Genomic DNA, 20424 nt, shown 5'->3' with positions numbered 1-20424 from the left:
ACCTCATTCATGGGTGTACGACAAACGGTGGTTAATTGCCCCCTGCTGGGGCAATTAACCGCCCACCCCTCAGAAAGGTCATAGCACCCCATTCCCGAATAACCCCCACAGTTTGACACATCATTCATGGGTCTATGACAAACTGTGGTTAATTGCCCCCTGCTGGGGCAATTAACCTCCCACCCCTCAGAAAAGTCATAGCACCCCATTCCCGAATAAGCTGCACGGTTTGACACCTCATTCATGGGTGTATGACAAATGGTGGTTAATTGCCCCCTGCTTGGGCAATTAACCGCCAACCCCTCAGAAAGGTCATAGCACCCCATTCCCGAATAAGCTGCACGGTTTGACACCTCATTCATGGGTGTACGACAAACGGTGGTTAATTGCCCCCTGCTGGGGCAATTAACCGCCCACCCCTCAGAAAGGTCATAGCACCCCATTCCCGAATAACCCCCACAGTTTGACACATCATTCATGGGTCTATGACAAACTGTGGTTAATTGCCCCCTGCTGGGGCAATTAACCTCCCACCCCTCAGAAAAGTCATAGCACCCCATTCCCGAATAAGCCGTACAGTTTGACACCTCATTCATGGGTCTACGACAAACGGTGGTTAATTGCCCCCTGCTGGGGCAATTAACCGCCCACCCCCTAGAAAGGTCATTGCACCCCATTCCCGAATAAGCCGCACAGTTTGACACCTCATTCAGGGGTCTACGACAAACGGTGCGGGACTCAGTCAAAGTTGGTCTCAATGTTAAGTCTATGGGCGGATAATTGCGCCCTGCTGGGGCAATTAACCGCCCACCCCTCAGAAAAGTCATAGCACCCTATTCCTTAATAAGCCGCACGGTTTGACACCTCATTCATGGGTCTACGACAAACGGTGGTTAATTGCCCCCTGCTGGGGCAATTAACCGCCCACCCCCTAGAAAAGTCATAGCACCCCATTCCTGAATAAGCCGCACAGTTTGACACCTCATTCATGGGTCTACGACAAACGGTGCGGGACTCAGTCAAAGTTGGTCTCAATGTTAAGTCTATGGGCGGATAATTGCGCCCTGCTGGGGCAATTAACCGCCCACCCCTCAGAAAAGTCATAGCACCCTATTCCCGAATAAGCCGCACGGTTTGACACCTCATTCATGGGTCTACGACAAACGGTGGTTAATTGCCCCCTGCTGGGGCAATTAACCGCCCACCCCCTGCTGGGGCAATTAACCGCCCACCCCCTAGAAAAGTCATAGCACCCCATTCCTGAATAAGCCGCACAGTTTGACACCTCATTCATGGGTCTACGACAAACGGTGCGGGACTCAGTCAAAGTTGGTCTCAATGTTAAGTCTATGGGCGGATAATTGCCCCCTGCTGGGGCAATTAACCGCCCACCCCTCAGAAAAGTCATAGCACTCTATTCCCGAATAAGCCGCACGGTTTGACACCTCATTCATGGGTCTACGACAAACTGTTGTTAATTGCCCCCTGCTGGGGCAATTAACCGCCCACCCCTCAGAAAAGTCATAGCACCCCATTCCCAAATAAGCCGCATAGTTTAACACCTCATTCATGGGTCTACGACAAATGGTGCGGGACTCAGTCAAAGTTGGTCTCAATGTTAAGTCTATGGGCGGATAATTGCCCCCTGCTGGGGCAATTAACCGCCCACCCCTCAGAAAAGTCATAGCACCCCATTCTCGAATTAGCCGCACAGTTTAACACCTCATTCATGGGTCTACGACAAACTAGTTATTTGCCAAAATCCCCATCATAAGTCAATGGGGCAAATTTGGGGACCTCTCTTGCCCCGGGGGTAAAACTTATACCCTTGTATTCATTCCGCCCCAGAGAATGTTGATAAATGGAGGATTCATTCCCCCCTACTATAACAGCCCCCCTAGTTATATAGGGCTTGGGGCAAGCAGCAGGCTCTAACCCTGAGTGTTTCAGTCAGTCGGTTAGGATACACCAACCGCCAATATGCAGAAGACAAGATTACGAAGAGACATGTTACAAGTGGGAGGAGGAAGGATAGCGAAGTGGTAGAGCGCACGCCCTTACATCGACGGGTGTGGAGTTCGATTCCTGCCCCGTTGGCTTTGGAGTTCGATTCCTACCCCGGGTTTGGAGTTTGAGTCCCGCCCTGTCAGCTGAGCTTCCTTGGGTCTCAAAGCTGATGCCTTAGGTAGGGCATGTATAAGAAATGGTATCAGCATTGAGCCCCATTGATAGAGGCAGACGCACCATGGGTTAGAAGGGAATTGAACTATGAAGGACCATTGATGGCCACAGGCGCGTCCTGGCCTCCTCCTTTTTGTATTTTCAAGGGCAGCTCATGATTTATGATGCCAGCTATTAACCCTTTTACTGCCAGCTGTTTTGGTCAAAGCGGAACTTGTATTGCCAGACAGTTTTTGAACATTTTGCACTGTTTCACTTTAGGGGCCTTTCCTCGGGGGGGCTTTTAGTTTACCCAGGAAAACAATATATCGTTTTTTTCAGAACAACCTAAGCTTTCAAAATATGGTAGAATTTTTGTGTAATTCCAATTCTGTAACAAGATATAGGCTTCTAAATGTCTAAAAATGCAAAAAGAAATCTAATTTTCCATAATATAAACACACATACTAGAAACAAAAATTAGTTTATGCACGAATATACAACTGATTTGGAAAGTCCCATGTCTCCTGAACGTGCCAATACCAAATATATATAGTTTTATGGAGATTTCTCACTTGTATAGGTCAAAAACTCCCAGCAGTACACTACCAAATTTCCAAAACACTGCTCCAGAAAGCGGCATACCTTAGATTTCAAGGACAAAATTTCCACTAACAGAAGGTTTATCCCAGAAAATTGTACATTTTTGGAAAGAACAGATTCTGGGGAATCCAGAATAGGCACAACTGTCTGTCTATTGGTTTTTATCAACATTTGTGATTTTTTTTTTAAAAATTGCTTCAAAGCTTCCAGTCTATAGTATCTTATCTCCTACAGGTCATAAAGTAACCAAATAAAACACCCTAAATTTGAACACCAGGGGTCCACTGAACAGTTTGATGCCCAATATGTATAGGTTTAGCTAAGTATGTGGCATGTAGGGGCCCCAATATGAACATACCCCCATATGATCAATCATTTCTGTTATTTCAGCTCCAGCAAAATTAACACATTTACATCATTATATGTGGGATAAAACTAGTAAAAAGTACGCTCACCCCAGAAAGTCATATATTTTTGGAAAGTACACATTCCCCCAAATCTAAAATGGGTACCCATGTCTTTCTACTCCAAAGTACCAAGCCACACAGCTTTTCTAAAATTAGCAATTTTGATGACATTTCCAAAAATCCCCTCAAAGCTTCCACTTCGCAGCATCTTATCTCCCACATAGTGTTAGGTACCAAGATAAAACACCCTAAATTTGAAAGCCAGGGGTCCACTGAACAGTTTGATGCCCAATATGTATAGGTTTACCTAAGTATGTGGCATGTAGGGGCCCCAATGTGAACATACCCCCAAATGATGTATCATTTCAGCTCCTGCAAAATCAACACATTTACATCCTTTATGTGGGATAATGCTACAAAAAAAGTACACTCACCCCAGAAAGCCATATATTTTTGGAAAGTACACATTCCCCCGAATCTATAATGGGTAAACATTTCTTTTTGCTCCAAAGTACCAAGCTGTAAAGCTTTCCTAAGTTTGCAGATTTATATGACATTCAGAAAATCGCATAAAAATGTTGCAATTTGCCGCATTTATCTCTCACAATTTCTTGCTAAAGATCAGATAAAGGCAAATCACCCCAAATAGGAACACCAGAGGCCTACTGAACAGTTTGATGCCCAATATGCATAGATATACCCAAGTCTGCGGTATGTACTGACCCCAAAATGAAAATAGCGCAAAAGGATTTCTCGCCTGCCAGCTCAGCTTTTGCACACAGAGCCCCCCTGTCAGTGTATTATGTGCCGAAACTTCCCCTAACTATACACAGACCCCCACAAAACCATATATTTTTAGAAAGTACACATTCTGACAAATCCAACAAGGTAAAGAGTCCTTTCTACACCAAAGTACCAATCTGCAAAGCTTTCCTAAAGTTATTGGTTTTTATGACATTTCAGAAAATCGCCTAAAAATGTTGCAATTTGCCGCATTTATCTCACACAATTTCTTGCGTACAAAGTCAAGTCACCCCAAATAGGAACACCAGAGGCCTACTGAACAGTTTGATGCCCAATATGCATAGATATACCAAAGTCTGCGGTATGTACTGACCCCAAAATGAAAATAGAGCATAAGGATTTCTCGCCTGCAACTCAGCTTTTGCACACAGAGCCCCCTGACAGCGTATTATGTGCAGTAACCCCCCCCCCTAACTATACAGAGACCCCCAGGAAACCATATATTTTTGGAAAGTACACATTCTGATGAATTCAAAATAGGCAAAGTTATTTTTGTACACCAAAGTTACACCTGGCAAAGCTACGCTAAAAACAGATTAGGAACACTTATACAGGGATAAAATGCGATAAAACCACAAATATTGTGCAAATCAGTGAAACAACAAAATAAGTCACATGACAGTGTAATTAGTGGTCAGAATATCTGATCCAATAGTCACACTGTCAAAATAAACAGTTTTTGGGTAAAAGAAACTAAAAACAAAGTGGCAAAATGAAAAAAAAAACAAAAAACAACAACAACATGAGTCTTTTTAAACTAATACTTCCTAGAGCTGGGTATAAATGGGACTATGCAATAATCATACAATGATACAATAATTTCCAGCATTATTATTGGTGCATGTCTGCCCCATAAAGAATGTTTGTAGAACGACTGTGATATTTATGCATGTATATTAGCCAGAATGTAGTGTGAGCAATATTCTAGCAAACCAGCCATGTATAGGCTGCACTTCTATGCACTTCTACTGCCTGATTATAAATCATCATCATTTTGGGCATCATGCAGGTAGAGTTTTGGTGGTTAATCACTGTTTATGTGTGTGAGATTTTATGTTCCTTGTGTGGACAAGGAAAGCTAAATTCACTGGGCTGCTTATATGCTAGGCAGCTCTCAATTAATTCAGTTGCTAAGGTTATTTTTGGGCCTGTGTTCTTCACTGGCCCTGGTAACTTCTAAAGCAATGCTGATGCAGTATCTTACCTGTAGTTCCTATACCTTCTTTGCTAGACTTAGACTTGTGCATGCACAGCTGGTCAAAAGTACAGGGGTTTTAGTGACACTTACTATACCCTATGCTGAGGTATCAGTAGGCGCAAAATGGATGATAAACATTACAGCAACAATGCCCAAGCACCTAGCACTCCTTTTAGGAGTCCAATCTGAGAAAGAATTGATATATTTCTTATATTGTTTATTCATTGACTCCTAGGAGCTGGCAATCTAATTTCCGTAAAAGACACATACACACTTTTCACCTGAAACTATTTATGTTACTACTGTGTTTTTGGATTATTAAGGGATACCAAGACAAATTCAGGGAGCACATCCAAGTCTCAGTGCTCACACTGTGCCAACATCTGAATAAAGAGGCTAAAAATACACACAATTATTAATAGTAAAAAAAACACTGCACTGGTACAGAATACTTTGTCTAGTAAACAAACATTAACTGAGTAACTGCAAATCCCCTGCTGGGCCTAGGACAGTTTCTTTTACTCCATCTTTAGTTACACTGTGGGCCTATAAAATAAAATTAGTATAAATAAATAAAATTAGCATAGGGCTGACACCTGTTCGGACAGTGTGGTTTTTACATGGGATGCCTGGTTTAAAACTGCCTGCCAAGATTTCAGAATTCTAAAACCCGGACAGGACTCTGCCCTAATTAATGTGCAATGTGGCCAATTGCATGTCACTGTTTCATAGCCCCACCCTTGATGTCATTCATCTGCCTACAGTATAAATGTCAGTAGCAAGGGTTACCACACAGCTATTATTTCACCAGTGTAGCTGGTAAAATACCAGCCAAGGCCAGGCCAGTATTGCAAATTTACCAGCAATGTACTTGCCGGTAAATTTGTAGCCCCTGCTTGTTCCACCTTAAAGAAGAAGGAAAGGTAAAAACTAAGTAAGTTTTATCAGAAAGGTCTATGTAAATACAGCCACAAGCACTTACAGTAATTTTGCAATGAGTCCTCTATCAAAAGAAACACAAGATTTCTTGTCTCTTTTTTGTAAACATTATGTTCCAGTGTCTGACTTCCTCTCTCAGAAACATATTTAATTCCAGTGGCCAGAGTCTGCGCAGTTCTTTTCTTTCTCCCCTCTCCTGCTCCCCCTCCCACTAGAATTCTAAGAACTCCCTTCCCTTAGGAATGTGTAATCTAAGGTATACCGGCTAGACTGCAGGCAGAAAGCTACTTAAAATGGCAGCTGCTGTCTTAAGCAAACAGAGAAAGCTTCTAAAGCTGTTTACTCAGGTATGGTAAAGCTTTCTGAAGAATAAATATATTGTTCTAGGTGGCACTAATGTGGTGAATCTATTGGAAGTAAAATGTCAAAGTGCCTTTCCTTCTCCTTTAAATCCCTCTCTCCAAAACCCTGCCTACTCACCAAATCTGAGATGTGGCAGTCCCTTCCTGGCCATTCTTCACCAAAACATCACCCTAATAACATAATGACTCTGCCACTTCTCTGCCCTGCCAGCCCACATCATTGGCTGATAAGGCTGAAGAAAAAGGTGAAAATTGGCTCATCTCCTAGACCAGCTCCGCCCCTGATGTCACCAGTAACCCTCCCAGTTGCAGTTTGGTAAACCTCCCCTTTATATTTCTGCTCTCACCAGTTAGGTATTTCAACTACTCTCTGTTTGCTAGGGTCCCATTTACCCTAGCAACAGGGCAGCGTTTTGGTAAACAGCTTGGATCGAGTTAATTTAGTGCTACAAATCATGTAGTACACTTTATTAAATAAAAGCAACTTAAAAGAGCTTCCTAGCGGTGACTTAAATTTTTGGACTTTTCATTTGAGATTTGGGCACTGATGGATTTATAGCTAGTAGTGAAGCACATCTGGCATTGTTCAAGCTCTAGAGATTTCAATGAACCTGGGACCTTTGCTTATCTCCCCTTTAATTACTGTACACTTTCTCTCTTCTGTACTGCATTCTGTTTGCCCATCTGTAGCCAAGGCTGTATTCTTTGTCACTGTGACGTTATCCTGGTGTCCTTGTTACTGATGATATTTGAGTAGGGCTGCTCTATGGCTTTTTCTACCTCTGCTATGTTATCTGCATGCTTTTACCATTCTAGGATTCAATGGTTTATTTACAACAGTAATTCTATCTTTAGCCCTCAGAACATAATAAGACTTGGAATTTGTGCTCCCAGAGGCCGGAAGTGCCAGTCAAGGATATTGCATTTCATAAACAGTATTCTTCTTCCTGTCATACCCTCTTTATGAAATTACAGTAATGCATTTTATTTTGTTTAATCCCTAAAATTTGAAATTATTAAAGGACAAGTAATATTGCAGATCATTGAAACATAATGCCTTAGGGGGGCTCTGTTTTTCTACAGCAGCAGCCCCTTATGAGTCAGGATCCTCCCCACTGCTACTCCTCCCCAGCCCTGTTCAACAAGGGTAAATGCCACTGCATTTAATTTATATACTCACTATGGTCCCTCCCTCTTTGATGACATCAGAGGTGGGCGTGTTGGGGTGACATAGTGAGCCAGGTTGAATTTCGGTTGGAAAAGGTTTAGGTTTGATGATTTCATGAACCGTGCATTACTAAGAAATACATGTCGGCACTGCTCTGATATTTAGTAAAATTTTAATAGACTTACTGAAAAGCCCAGCTTTTCCTTGAGCTGTCCAGTTCAGTACCCACCTTCCCCCGGGTTTCACTGGTCACCGGTTCCTGGACAGATCTCCATGCAGGGACATCCAATCACTCTTCCCAACATGGAAAATCCCCACCTATAAACATCATAATCTAGCTCCTGATGTCATCAAACCATCATCACCCCACCCCAATGTCATTCCCTGCCCTAACAGCCTCACCCATCCCTGTGACATAATTGTCCCATCCCCTTGAATGTCACCTTTTGGTTTTAAAAAAGTGAAACAGTGCCACCCTTACTGGGGGATTGTTTCCAAGCAGGTCTGACAGACAGGAACAGAACTTGAAATCAATAGACAGAGCTGCCACTCAATGACCCAAACCTTAAGAGACTTCAAGGGATTATTGTAGGAATTGATTAGTACCAATAAAACCTACCTTCTAACACAGGGGGCTCAAACTCAATTTACCTGGGGGCCGCAGGAGGCAAAGTCAGGTCACTGGTAGCCAAACTCCCCCACTTAGGGGACAGTCACACAGTCAAAAACACAAATGTGCAGGCAAACTCACACTCAGTCTCTTTCAAATCCAGAATCAGGCAGATTCAGCATCATGTGACCAGGCTGTGGCTCAGAACTGGCTCACCCCTTTGCCGCCCCTGTTGATGCCTGTGGTAGCAATGTTGTTGGGTGAGCAGAGATTCTGGTTCGCAGAGAGGAACCAATTTCGGAGAGCTTGGTGCAGGGAGATAAATTGAAGCAGTGGTGACAATATGGAGAGGGGATGGAGCCTGATTTTTTGGGGGCAAGTGGTGGCAGAAGTGGTGACAGAATGCTGAGAACTGATATGTCTGGCTTAACCCCAAAGTATGAAAGATTTACAAAAAAGCTGTTTATGACTATTTCTCAGTAAATGCCAAGAAAAAGTAAATCAATAAATTTGTCCTTCGTTCAGTGCAGTTAAATAAATTAAGGTTATTTGTTTGTTACTTGCTCCAGTGCTTTCTAGCAACATGTAGATGCTTATTAACAGTTTTGCCACAAAAAGAAAACATTTTAATTTTGCCTGTATTCAGTTTTATACCATAGTGGTCATTTACATTGCCCCATGCAGTGAGCAAAGGGCAAAAAAGGCTGTAATCCATAGTCTTTGCTCACTACGTGGGGTATTGTACAAATAGCCACAGGCCTCTGTGCTCCCTTCGGTCATACAGCAATGACTGTCTTAGTTAGAACATAGGCCTCCTCCTCACGCTGCATCCCTTGCGTATCATTCAGAGGCTCAAGATATGGAGCGGCAAGAGGTACAACCCCCAGCCAATGGCAGGCTGTAAGGACAGGCCTATGCTTCTTCTCCTGGCACTGTTCTCTGCACTGTTATCTCAAATATCTAATATCTTACAAACCAATAAAGAAAATTACTGTAAAAAATGCTGTCTTGAGACATTTAATGGTTTATTCCTTTATTAATTTAGGAAGACTGTTTTGCACTCAAATACTTTTCTTTTTTTTACAGGTTACCTTGGGTCCTCCTTTACACGGGCTTCATTTTGGTTATATCTCTGGTGATGGCAGTTGTTGCAACTACCTTCTTCCCTTTTAGCAAAAGCAACTGCTTTTTAATTTTTCTGCTATATGCTCTATATGGAATATCTCTGGTAAGCAGAACATGACCTAGCAAAGCTTGACTGTGGCTGTTTGTTACTTTTGAAATGTAAAAACGTACATAGGGTTTTGTTTTGTCTAATGATTGTCCATAAAAGAAAAAGTAAACTATGAAAACATTGCATACTTTCCTTTTTTTAAGCTAGCTATATATATCTTTGCTTAGTTTGGCCACCAAGGTTTGTCCCCTAGGCTATTGATAAGGTCAACAAAGGTGCCTATTCAGGTCTGTTTGTAGAGGACCATATCAATAAGCCTGCGGTCCTTACTCAACAGACTTCTTAGCTTGCCCAATAGATAATCTGGCCAGATATTGATAACGTAGACCTATGGTTTGCCCCCATACAGAAGCCAATACGCTGCCTGGTCTGTCTACAGAAGTTACGTCAGCAGATTTATTGGCCCGTGTATGGCCACCTTAAAAATAAGCTGCCACATTACAACTGATACATAAGCCTGCATAGCTTGATTTGGATATTACTTTTATCTGGTTTCATTATAAGAGATAACATTCAAAATACATTTGTTATTCTGGGACTAAGGAAGTTTGCCACTGCACTAAATATAGATCTGAGACAGGCCTTTTAATGGCCAGCTAATGGAATTTCTTTGAATACATTTGTAAAAGAGTAGTAGTAGCATAGGTCAAAAGCATAGGTCAACAGACTTATAATTTAGTAAAGTAATTTATTTAAATGAAATATATAAAACACATTCTTATAAACAGTGTTTGTGATACCGTCAGTTATAATCACTTGCATCATGTCACTCATTTAAATTTCTGCAGTATAGGAAATAATATACAACCTACTTTAAAGGGGTTGTTCAACTTTGGGTTAACTTTTAGAATGATGTAGAGTAATATTCTGAGACATTACATTAACATTTATTTATAAAGCGCCAACATATTCCGCAGCGCTGTATTTTTTTAAATTACCGTATATACTCGAGTATAAGCCGATCCGATTATAAGCCGAGGTACCTAATTTTACCTAAGAAAACTGAGAAAACTTATTGACTCGAGTATAAGCCTAGGGTGGGAAATGCTACTGCTAAGTTTCAATAATCAAATTATTTAATAAAAGGACACTCAGCATGACCCCCTGTGAATTCTATATAAATATATAATGTTGGCAGCTGCAGATTAATTCCCTAAAAGTAATAGCGTATGTCCAGCAGTGAATGTCTGTACAGAGTTCCGCTTGGCTTTGTGTCACAGTGACTCGGGAAGGAATAGAAGAAAAGCACACGTGTCTAGCAGAGATTCAGGGGCCATGCCGTAATGATGATGTTGGGTTACTAAAGGATTGTTTGCTGGTACACCTGCTGCCACTGCTGGTTCTGACTAAAGCTTAATGATAAAAATAGGGCCAACACAAACCTGAGTGTTGCAGGCACAACATGCAGACCATGGTTTATTCAGCCTCCAAATCTCTAATAAACAAACTTGTCCAGTGTCCTTGTTGGGTCATTATTATGAGACTGGATGTAAACGTTCATGCACACACGGCACACACATCGCGCCCGCACCCCCCCGTGCGCGCATTCATGATTGCGCACCGGTGGGACAGGTAATCAGCCACTCCACTACCTACTTGACTTGAGTATAAGCCAAGGATTCCTTTTTTAGCACTTTTTGAGTCCTGGAAAACTCGGCTTGGTTTGAATGAGAAGCTGATATATTTATAGGACCTGAATAGAAAAATAAGTAATAAAAATTAAAAGTGACAATTGTAGCCTCACAGAGCAATTGTTTTTGTATATGGATATTACAAATCACCATAGATTTCCATAACCGGTAAGCTAGCAATCTTTTTCCTTTATATTTGATTGTGCATATTACGCAGGCAGATTTTGTTTCTCAGTAGAGTGTTATAGAAGGAATGCAGGAGGGTTGTTGTTCAACGAGAACAGAATTATCTGTTTAAAGGGAAACTATACCCCCAAACAATGTAGGTCTCTATAAAAATATATTACATATACAAGCTCAAATGTAAAACCCTGCTTCATCTAAATAAACCATTTTTATAAAAATATACTTCTTTAGTAGTATGTGCCATTTGGTAATAGTAAATAAAAAAATTGTAATTTTAAGAATCGAGGGCCGCCTCCTGGGACCATAGGATTCAGAGTGCACACAAACAAGCCAAGGCACACATACATGCTAGGCCCCATCAGCCAATTAAAGGACAGAGTTCTGCCTTTTGCTCCCATACTACTTCCTGTTACAGTTAGAGCTGCATTATTTCCTGTCAGCTGATCTCTGAGGGAGCACACAGCCCATCACTAAATGGTGGCTTAAGGGAAAGGATGTAAAAGGGCAATATTTACTTATATATATATTCCAGTTTGGTAAGATTCTTTAATAGGTCACTTAGTGTAATATAAACTGTCTATTGGTTAAGTATTCATTCTGGGGGTGTAGTTTTCCTTTAACAAACACATATTGAAATCACTCAGGGCCCCCTCTATATACCTTTGGGCCCTCAAATTACCTGCTAGGTCCTCTGTTTCTGATGCAATGGCATTATAACCAAGTACATACTATTGATAATAATTTGTGGCATTTTTATCTTGTAAAATTGTTTTTCTTTCCTGGTGTATTATCTAGGTTTTATTTGCTCTCATGCTGGCTCCGCTGTTCAAGAACTCTAAGCGAGCAGGTGCCATAGTGTTCCTTTCAACCCTGGCCTTGGGAGCAGTGGGCATTTTCATTGTACTCAAAGAAGACTTTCCAAAATCATTTGTATGGTTCTTCAGCCCTTTTTGCCAGTGCACATTCATGATTGGTATAGCCCAGGTAGGTGTCTGGATCAGTAGTACATTGTGTATGTGAAAGGTGAATGGTATTATGCTCCCCCTTTGCTTATGTCATTGTTGATACTTAAAACCACAGGATGCATCTTAAACTAAGTATATATATATGTACACACTGTATATATAGCCACTTTACAGTATGCTACCAAACAAGTTGAGTTGTGGTTATGTTTTCCACTTCTTTCTCTCATACAAGGGACATTTACTTACTGCACTGCAAAGTGCAATTTTGGATGCCTACAATAGATTACCAATAATGCACATAATTCCACTGTCATTGTGGTCAGGGGGAGTTCTGAGTTGTGTCTGACACAGTCATGTCCATTGCATCAAAATTGCTTTTTAATGTGAATCGGATTGTGCTAACCTCTCACTGCCAAATATGTTTTGGGATCTACCTCTTAATTCATCTCTTCTTTCTCAAAAACATCTACTTGTATAATATCTCAATAAGATTATTATAGGAGCAAAGCATCACTGAGATTTTTTTTCTTAGAGGTATACTGCAGAAGAAACTTTATGCAAATATTAATGTAACTTAAAGGGGACCTGTCATCCTTAGAAAAAACTCCAAATTCTTTTCTATCATGTTTGTTGAGCAAAATAAACTTAATTTACACTATACAGATAGTATGAATCTTGTTTTATTCAGTCTTGGAACTATTCAATCACAGCAAGCAGCCAGCTGCCATTTTGTGGACACTGTTATTAAGGCAAGCTTTGCATCACACCAAAATCTTGTTGGAGGGCCAGGTGCCCATACCCATGCACTGACTACATAATTAGGTGATGGGGAGGGAGGGGAAAAGTGAGAAGTGCAGTGACATCTAGGAAGTGCTGAATGGAAAGCTTTAGGTATTGTCTGTCCCACCTCTATGCCTAAGGCATAGAGGCGGGGCAAGCAATATATGATTGACAGCTGGGATTTTTAAATGCCTTTATAATGGGTCATGGATATGTTATTTAAAAAAAGGAATTTGGGTTTCATGTTTAACTTGAAAAGTACTTTTTATTATTCAGCTTTTTATGTCTGGGTGACAGGTCCGCTTTAAGAGAGATAACGTTCACACTTTTCTTTCCAGGTCTTGCACCTAGAAGACTTTCAGAGGGGAGCCCAGTTCACACACCTAAAGGATGGTCCATATCCTCTTGTAATAACATTTATTTTTCTAGTCGTGGACAGTGTCATGTACCTGCTTCTGGCTACTTATCTTGATCAGGTTCTACCAGGTAGGAAGTGATTTAAAACATTTCTAACCAGGTCAGGAAATTCCACAGCCGCATTTCACCACAAGTTTTATTATCTCTGTGCATAAATGCTGCTGCATTGGTCAGAGGAAGCCATTTTCAGGCCTTTATTAATTTTAGAGAGGAGGGTCTGCCCTGGGGCCATATTTACACCCTGTCTCTCTGTCCTTAAAGGAGAAGGAAATGTAAAAACTAAGTAAGCTTTATCAGAAAGTTCTATATAAATACAGCCATAAACACTCACAGAAAAGCTGCACTTAGTCCTCTGTCAAAAGAAACACAGGATTTCTTGTCTCCATTTTTGTAAACATGTTCTTCGGTATCAGACTTCCTCTCTCAGAAACATCCTTCATTCCCGGGGCCAGAGTCTGCACAGTTCTCTCTTCTCTTCCCTCTCCTGCTCTCCCCTCCCAAAAGAATTCAGAAAACTCACTCCCCCCACCTTTAGGAATGTGTAATCTGAGCTATAACGGCTAGAGCTACAGCAGGAAGCTAGGAAGACCAAGCTAAAATGGCAGCTGCAATCTTAAACAAACGGAGAAAGCTTCTAGGGCTACTTACTCAGGCATGGTAAAGCTTTCTGCAGAATAAATATAGTGTTCTGTGTGGCACTAATGTGGAAAATCTATTGGCAACAAAATGCCAAAAGAACTGTCATTCTCCTTTAAGAAAAAGCAGTCTGATTCAAAAAATTTGCCACACACAGGCAACCTCTTTCCTTACTAAAATAAAAAGTTTTGTTTAAAAACAGCCCCATCTATATATGGAGTATGGGTCACATTACATCTTAATACTGATATGATCCCCTTTAATTACTGCATGAATTTATTTTATAACTTTAATTAACAATACTCATTTCATTGTCTTATTGATTGCTGGGCAGCACCATAAAATGTTTAAAACTCAGATAGAGTGGCTTACATTGAAGTATCTGTGTTATGCATCTACAGTTTTCTACCATATGCACCAATGAAGCCTTCTACAGTTAATATTTTGGACTTATATGACAAATGTATATTCTACAGAGGAATAATATAAGAGACACTGTCCTACAGTGCTACAGATTACAGCATTTGATGGTTTAATAATTCAAAAGGCATTCAAAAGACTGCTGCCCTGACAAGACAGTACTACAATGAGACTGAAAGCAGAAATAAGTGTTAGGTGTCATTGTCAGAATATCATTTGTTTTTGTTCTTACATAGCTCTGCAGACAAGTTTTCAGATCCAGGGAGCCCTAAACATGTATTTCTTACAATCTAAATAGGGTGCGAGGCACACTTGGGGATTCAGGGATTTTCTATCATTGTCATTATCAGCAACTGAAACCAGGATTTCCTTCTCTTTCAAATCTATTAATTAAATAATTAAACTATACACAGTTTTTTTCCATTTGGAGAGCGTTGCACAATTGTTTTTTAGGATAAGATTCAAATAGTTGCATATTTCCTTGCATACAGAGTCATGACTACAGATTATGGAATGTCTTTGCTTGAGACTTGAACAGGTAAAGAAAGTTCCAAATTACAGAAAGGCCATATTCTATAGACTCTATTTTAATCAAATGATTCAAATTTTTTAAAATGATTTCCTTTTTCTCTGTAATAATAAAACAGTACCTGTACTTGATCCCAACTAAGATATAATTGCCCCTTATTGGGGGCAGAACAGTCCTATTGGGTTTATTTAATGGTTAAATAATTCCCTTTTCCCTGTAATAATAAAACAGTACCTGTACTTGATCCCAACTAAGATATAATTAATCCTTATTGGAGCCAAAACAATCCTATTGGGTGTAATTACTGTACAATCCACACTATATTCTTATTGAGGTGACAATGAGAAATATTCCTAAGCCATAGCCTACAACATTTCCATCAAATGCATACTGTTCTTCTGGTATTAGGAACCCTACAAATCAGGCTCAGTTGGGACTTTTCTCAACCAGACAGCTTTGTATTTTCTCAACCAGACAGCTATAATAAGGGTGGCACTGACTGGTGTGTGACTGTTCAAACACAAAATATTTTTTCAGTTGTAACATCAGCATTTGGTTTTTAGGACACATTCTAATGTGAGATTTTTGTCAGTAGGATTTATGTTATATGTGTTGTTAGATCAGCCATTTCAGTCCCATCTATGTCAAACTAGGACCATCTGCAGACAATATGCAGGTCTGTAGACTTTTATCCTTTAAATAAACAAGTGTAAAAGTTTGACTGAACACAAGTCACATGGCTGTAGTAATCTGGGAAATGAGGAATATGGCTAGCCCCATGTGAAATTTCAAAATTAAATCTAAAAAAAAAATCTGTTTGCGTTTTTGAAAAATGGATTTTAATGCAGGATTCTGCTGGAGAAGCTCTATTAACTGATTTTGGGGAAAAAACATGTTTTCCCATGACAGTATTCCTTTAAAGCTTACCCAATTCATGTTGTAGGGAAACCAAGACTGCTGTGTCTTTTCAATTAACTTATGTATGTAAATATTTTCAAGGTGTCTTCCTTATTACTGTCTGTTGACCTGAAAGAAGGAAATAATCCTGATTTGTGTACTGTGCAATTAAATCTGACACAGATCATCCATATTCTAAATGTTAGTTTTAGAGTTAATAACAGCCAGTGGAAGTGATAATGGCATCAGGATGTCGCACGTTTACAGAACACAGAGCTGTGGCAGTGTATCCAGAAAGGAAATAACAAGATCATGATGTGTAACAATTTTTGCAAATATACCAAGGAGGTATCACACTGATTCACTTTAGCATCGTTAGAGAACATTAGCCCGTCGTTTGTGTTAGTTTGGCTTGCATAAAATCAGAATAGGGAAATAAGGTGATGTGGTCCCAGATATTTTTTGATATTATTGGTAACAAAAAATATGTTTGAGTGCTAAGAAACTGTAGTATATTCAAAAATTCTAAGGGTTTGGGTTGCTATGTAGTGTCGATGACCTGTGGGCATTGTATGTTGCTTGTGCTAAGAAATTTCAAACTGTAGCCCACAAGATACACAGTAGTCAAGGGCAATAAATAAGCATTCATAAAGATGAACCTTCTCTCTGTAAAACTCCCAATTATTGCTCTTGGTAAATAAGAATGCGTGCTAACATGCCTGAGGGATAATATATCCAAAAGCTATTGCCAGTATTTTGCATCCAGCTAGAGAAGGGCAGAAACACAAGATAATAGAACAACTAAGACTTTTAAGCCTCTCTACTGTACTACATTCTTTGAGTTTGAAGAGACGTTGGCATTCAGCAAGGAGTGCAGGACACCATCACGGTGTATCAGACTAATCAGGCATAAGAAAATAATTGATGTGGAATGGCATGTGGTTATCGGTGGGTGAACAACCTATGTAACATAGCCTATCCTCTTATTTATAACTGGAAGTTGTTGAGGTTTCATAAATGGACCTTCTAGCATGACAATAATGTGATTTGGGACAGACCCCCCTTCCTGGGATCTTCAGCCTCTGGTAACCTCAAATCAGACTATAACTCAATTCTGCTGTGCTCACTGAATTATCAAAATATGAGGATTAATCTGTAGTCATCAAGTCTGCACAGATTAGAATGAGCTAAATCAAACAATAAGCTGAGAAAGTGACTGTTGCTTTCCTAGCTTTGTACTTCATAGTAGTATTGTAAGATTTGTGAAGGATGTGTATCAAAATAAATGTTAAGTGGAATAAAGTGAATGAAATTAAAAAAGCTCAGCCAATGCAGTTTTCTCAAAGCAGAAGGAAAGTCATTTTGGCATTTTACTGAAAACAGATTTGCCACATTAGTGCCACCTAGAACGCTATAATTATTCTGCAGAAAGCTTTACCATACCTGAGTAAAGAGCCCTAGAAGCTCCCTCAGTTTGAGATTCAGCTGCCATTTTAGCTTGGTCTTTCTAGCTTCCTGCTGTAGCTCTAGCAGTTGGTAGCTCAGATTACACATTCCCAGGGGAGAGGGGAGTGATTTTTACAAATTCTTATGGGACGGGAAGCAGGAGAGAAGAGAGCTGCACAGACTCTGGCCCTAGGAATGAAGGATTTTTCTGAGAGAGGAAGTCTGATACCCAAGAACATGTTTGCAAAAAAGGAGACAGTAAATCCTGTGTTCCTTTTAATTGAAGACTCAGTGCAGCTTTTCTTTGAGTGCTTATGGCTGTATTTACATAGACCTTTCTGATAAAGCTTACTTAGTTTTTACCTTTCCTTCTCCTTTAAACCTGTATCTCAGTCCACCTATCTATACATACAGGGCCCGATTCACTAAAGTCCGAAATTAGGAGTGCTATTTATAGCATGCGTTAAAAATCTTATCACTTCTTATTTTTCGCTCGATTCACTAAAAGGACACTTGTCATAATTAAGAAGCGATGTTCTTGGCGTTATTTATCTTGCGACGACATATTTTCAAGCAATATATTACGCAGCACACAACATATTACGCAGCACGTTGCTTGAAAATATGTCGTCGCAAGATAAATAACGCCAAGAACATCGCTTCTTAATTATGACAAGTGTCCTTTTAGTGAATCGAGCGAAAAATAAGAAGTGATAAGATTTTTAACGCATGCTATAAATAGCACTCCTTATTTCGGACTTTAGTGAATCGGGCCCATAGTGTGTTACTGTATGCAATAAACAGACCTTAAGAAAGTTGTAATTTCATTGCAGCACAGGCTCAAAGCATAATTTTCCTGTCTTTTCCTGCTTTTGGTTATTTGAAACAGGTGAATATGGCCTTCGACAGTCTCCATTTTTCTTCCTTAAACCTTCTTACTGGTCCAAAAGGAAAAAGCGATATGGGGAGCTGAATGAAAGCTATTTTGACAGAGCTGTAGACATGAGTGAGGTGATAGAACCAGTGTCTGCAGAACTTCATGGGAAAGAAGCTATCAGGTATATTAGGTTCAATAGATATGGACCTGTTAATAGATTTGTTTAATAAATGATCAGTGTTCTAGAGATGGGGGCTCAAAGTTTACTGGCCTCAAAGTCTGCAGTCAAGTAGAAATATATTTAAAGTCTTGTATTAGATTAGCATTTTGCACTAATTTCAGATAAACACTGCTTTACACTGGCCTTAACATTGCTGTCTATGTCAATCCTACTGCATAACATTTTTGGCATATAATTGAAAACACAAGCTAACGTTTCTGTGAACTGTGAAAAATAGAAGTCTGCATGGGTTTTGGAGGACAGAATATATTATTTAGTAACTATTTATTGTTAGTAAACGAAAAACCCAGGGGAATTTGGTTATTGACTTGTGTATATAAATATCTCTCCTTTATCTTTGTAAGGATTTGCTGCATTTGCAAGTCTTTCAGGAAGAACAACAAGCCAAGAAATGCCCTGCAAGGTAGGAACAGCTTCTGTCTTTGCTGTGTTTAGATAGCAACGTCTTCCTATGATTTGAAATTAAGCTAATATATTAGTAAATAGAGATGGGTGTGAACGTGATTAATGGTGTTACAGTAAGGACTGCCTTCAATAAACAGGTTTTCTACTTTTTTCAAAAGGTTTGACCTTTGATATATATGAAGGTCAAATAACAGCACTGGTCGGCCACAGTGGCACAGGGAAGACAACACTCATGAATATTTTATGTGGGCTTTGCCCGCCAACTGAAGGTAAGAATCCAGCACTTGAATAGAATCATTACAGCACAGCTCTGATGTGAGAGTGCAAATAAGAAGAGTTAATGCAAATATAAAATTGATGTAGTTATAATGTGCTGCTGATAATATTGTTGGGATGATGCTCACAAAATATTTATAAGCGACTGAGATGTTTAGCATTAGGCCTTGTCTGAACTACACCAACAAGCCTTAAGGTCCCCATACACGGTAAGATCCGCTCGCTTGGTGAGATCGCCAAGCGAGCGGATCTTCCCCCGATATCCCCACCTACGGGTGGGCGATATCGGGGAGCTTGAAGTTAAAAAAAAAAATAATGGGGGCCCTGGGGCCAAACGACTGGATTATGTAGGCGGCAATGGGGCAGTCGGTTCGGGGGCCGCATCAACGAGCCGATGCGGCCCCCAATCCGACTGAATCTTTTAACCTGGCCGATCGATATCTGGCCCACCCGTAGGTGGGGATATCGGGGAGCTTGAAGTTAAAAAAAAAAATAATGGGGGCCCTGGGGCCAAACGACCGGATTATGTAGGCGGCAATGGGGCAGTCGGTTCGGGGACCGCATCAACGAGCCGATGCGGCCCCCAATCCGACTGAATCTTTTAACCTGGCCGATCGATATCTGGCCAATTTCAGGCCAGATATCGGTCGGCCAGCCCGCTCGTTTCTGCCCCTACAAGGGACCGATATCTGTAGCTTCTATCGGTCCGTGTATGGGGGCCTTAAGACTGTCAAGACTTGTTAATGTAAAGCAAAAGGGACTAATCTGACTAATCAGTCTGAATCCACATTCTTTAAAACCATTCTCATTTATTCTTCCAAGTTAAAAACAGCAGAAATCAGTACAGAGTACATGGTGGACAAAGTGCGTAGCCTTAACACCTAATGCATTTCATTGAAACACATCCCCAGGAGGGAATGGAATGCATTAGGTATTAAGGGTATGCACTTTATCCATCGCAGTCCAGCAAGAGATGGTGGGCATATACCTAGTCATTTTGGAGTTCTGTTGCTTTTATTATGAGTGACATGGATAACTTTTCTAGATTTTGCTGCTTCTAGTCATTAAGTTTCATAAGTTCCACTAAATAAACGGATTATGCAATTTTATTGTTGTTTAATATTTTTATAATTGCAACATCACTAAACCTGAGCAGTTAAATTCTTGGACCAAAGAGCTCCACACAGCTCCTAACATGGGCCCTTCATGTCCCCAAACTCACACTGTTGGGCC

At 40.3% G+C, this 20424-nt stretch overlaps 1 protein-coding gene across 4 annotated transcripts in view; it reads left to right on the top strand.

The window, feature by feature from the left end:
* abca5 (ATP binding cassette subfamily A member 5) overlaps positions 1 to 20424 on the top strand; it is a 74788-nt gene that overhangs the window by 21046 nt on the left and 33318 nt on the right. For all 4 annotated transcript variants that reach the window (XM_031894000.1, XM_012966224.3, XM_031894001.1 and 1 more), the window contains 6 exon segments: positions 9338 to 9479; positions 12098 to 12286; positions 13386 to 13533; positions 18282 to 18450; positions 18855 to 18913; positions 19074 to 19184. In XM_031894000.1, coding sequence (XP_031749860.1) covers positions 9338 to 9479; positions 12098 to 12286; positions 13386 to 13533; positions 18282 to 18450; positions 18855 to 18913; positions 19074 to 19184 — 818 coding nt within the window.

The sequence above is a fragment of the Xenopus tropicalis genome, chromosome 10 (assembly GCF_000004195.4).
Source record: "Xenopus tropicalis strain Nigerian chromosome 10, UCB_Xtro_10.0, whole genome shotgun sequence".
In the NCBI taxonomy this organism is placed as follows: domain Eukaryota; kingdom Metazoa; phylum Chordata; class Amphibia; order Anura; family Pipidae; genus Xenopus; species Xenopus tropicalis.
Note: the sequence above shows the minus strand (reverse complement) of the source record. Positions and strands in the feature narration are given on the sequence as shown.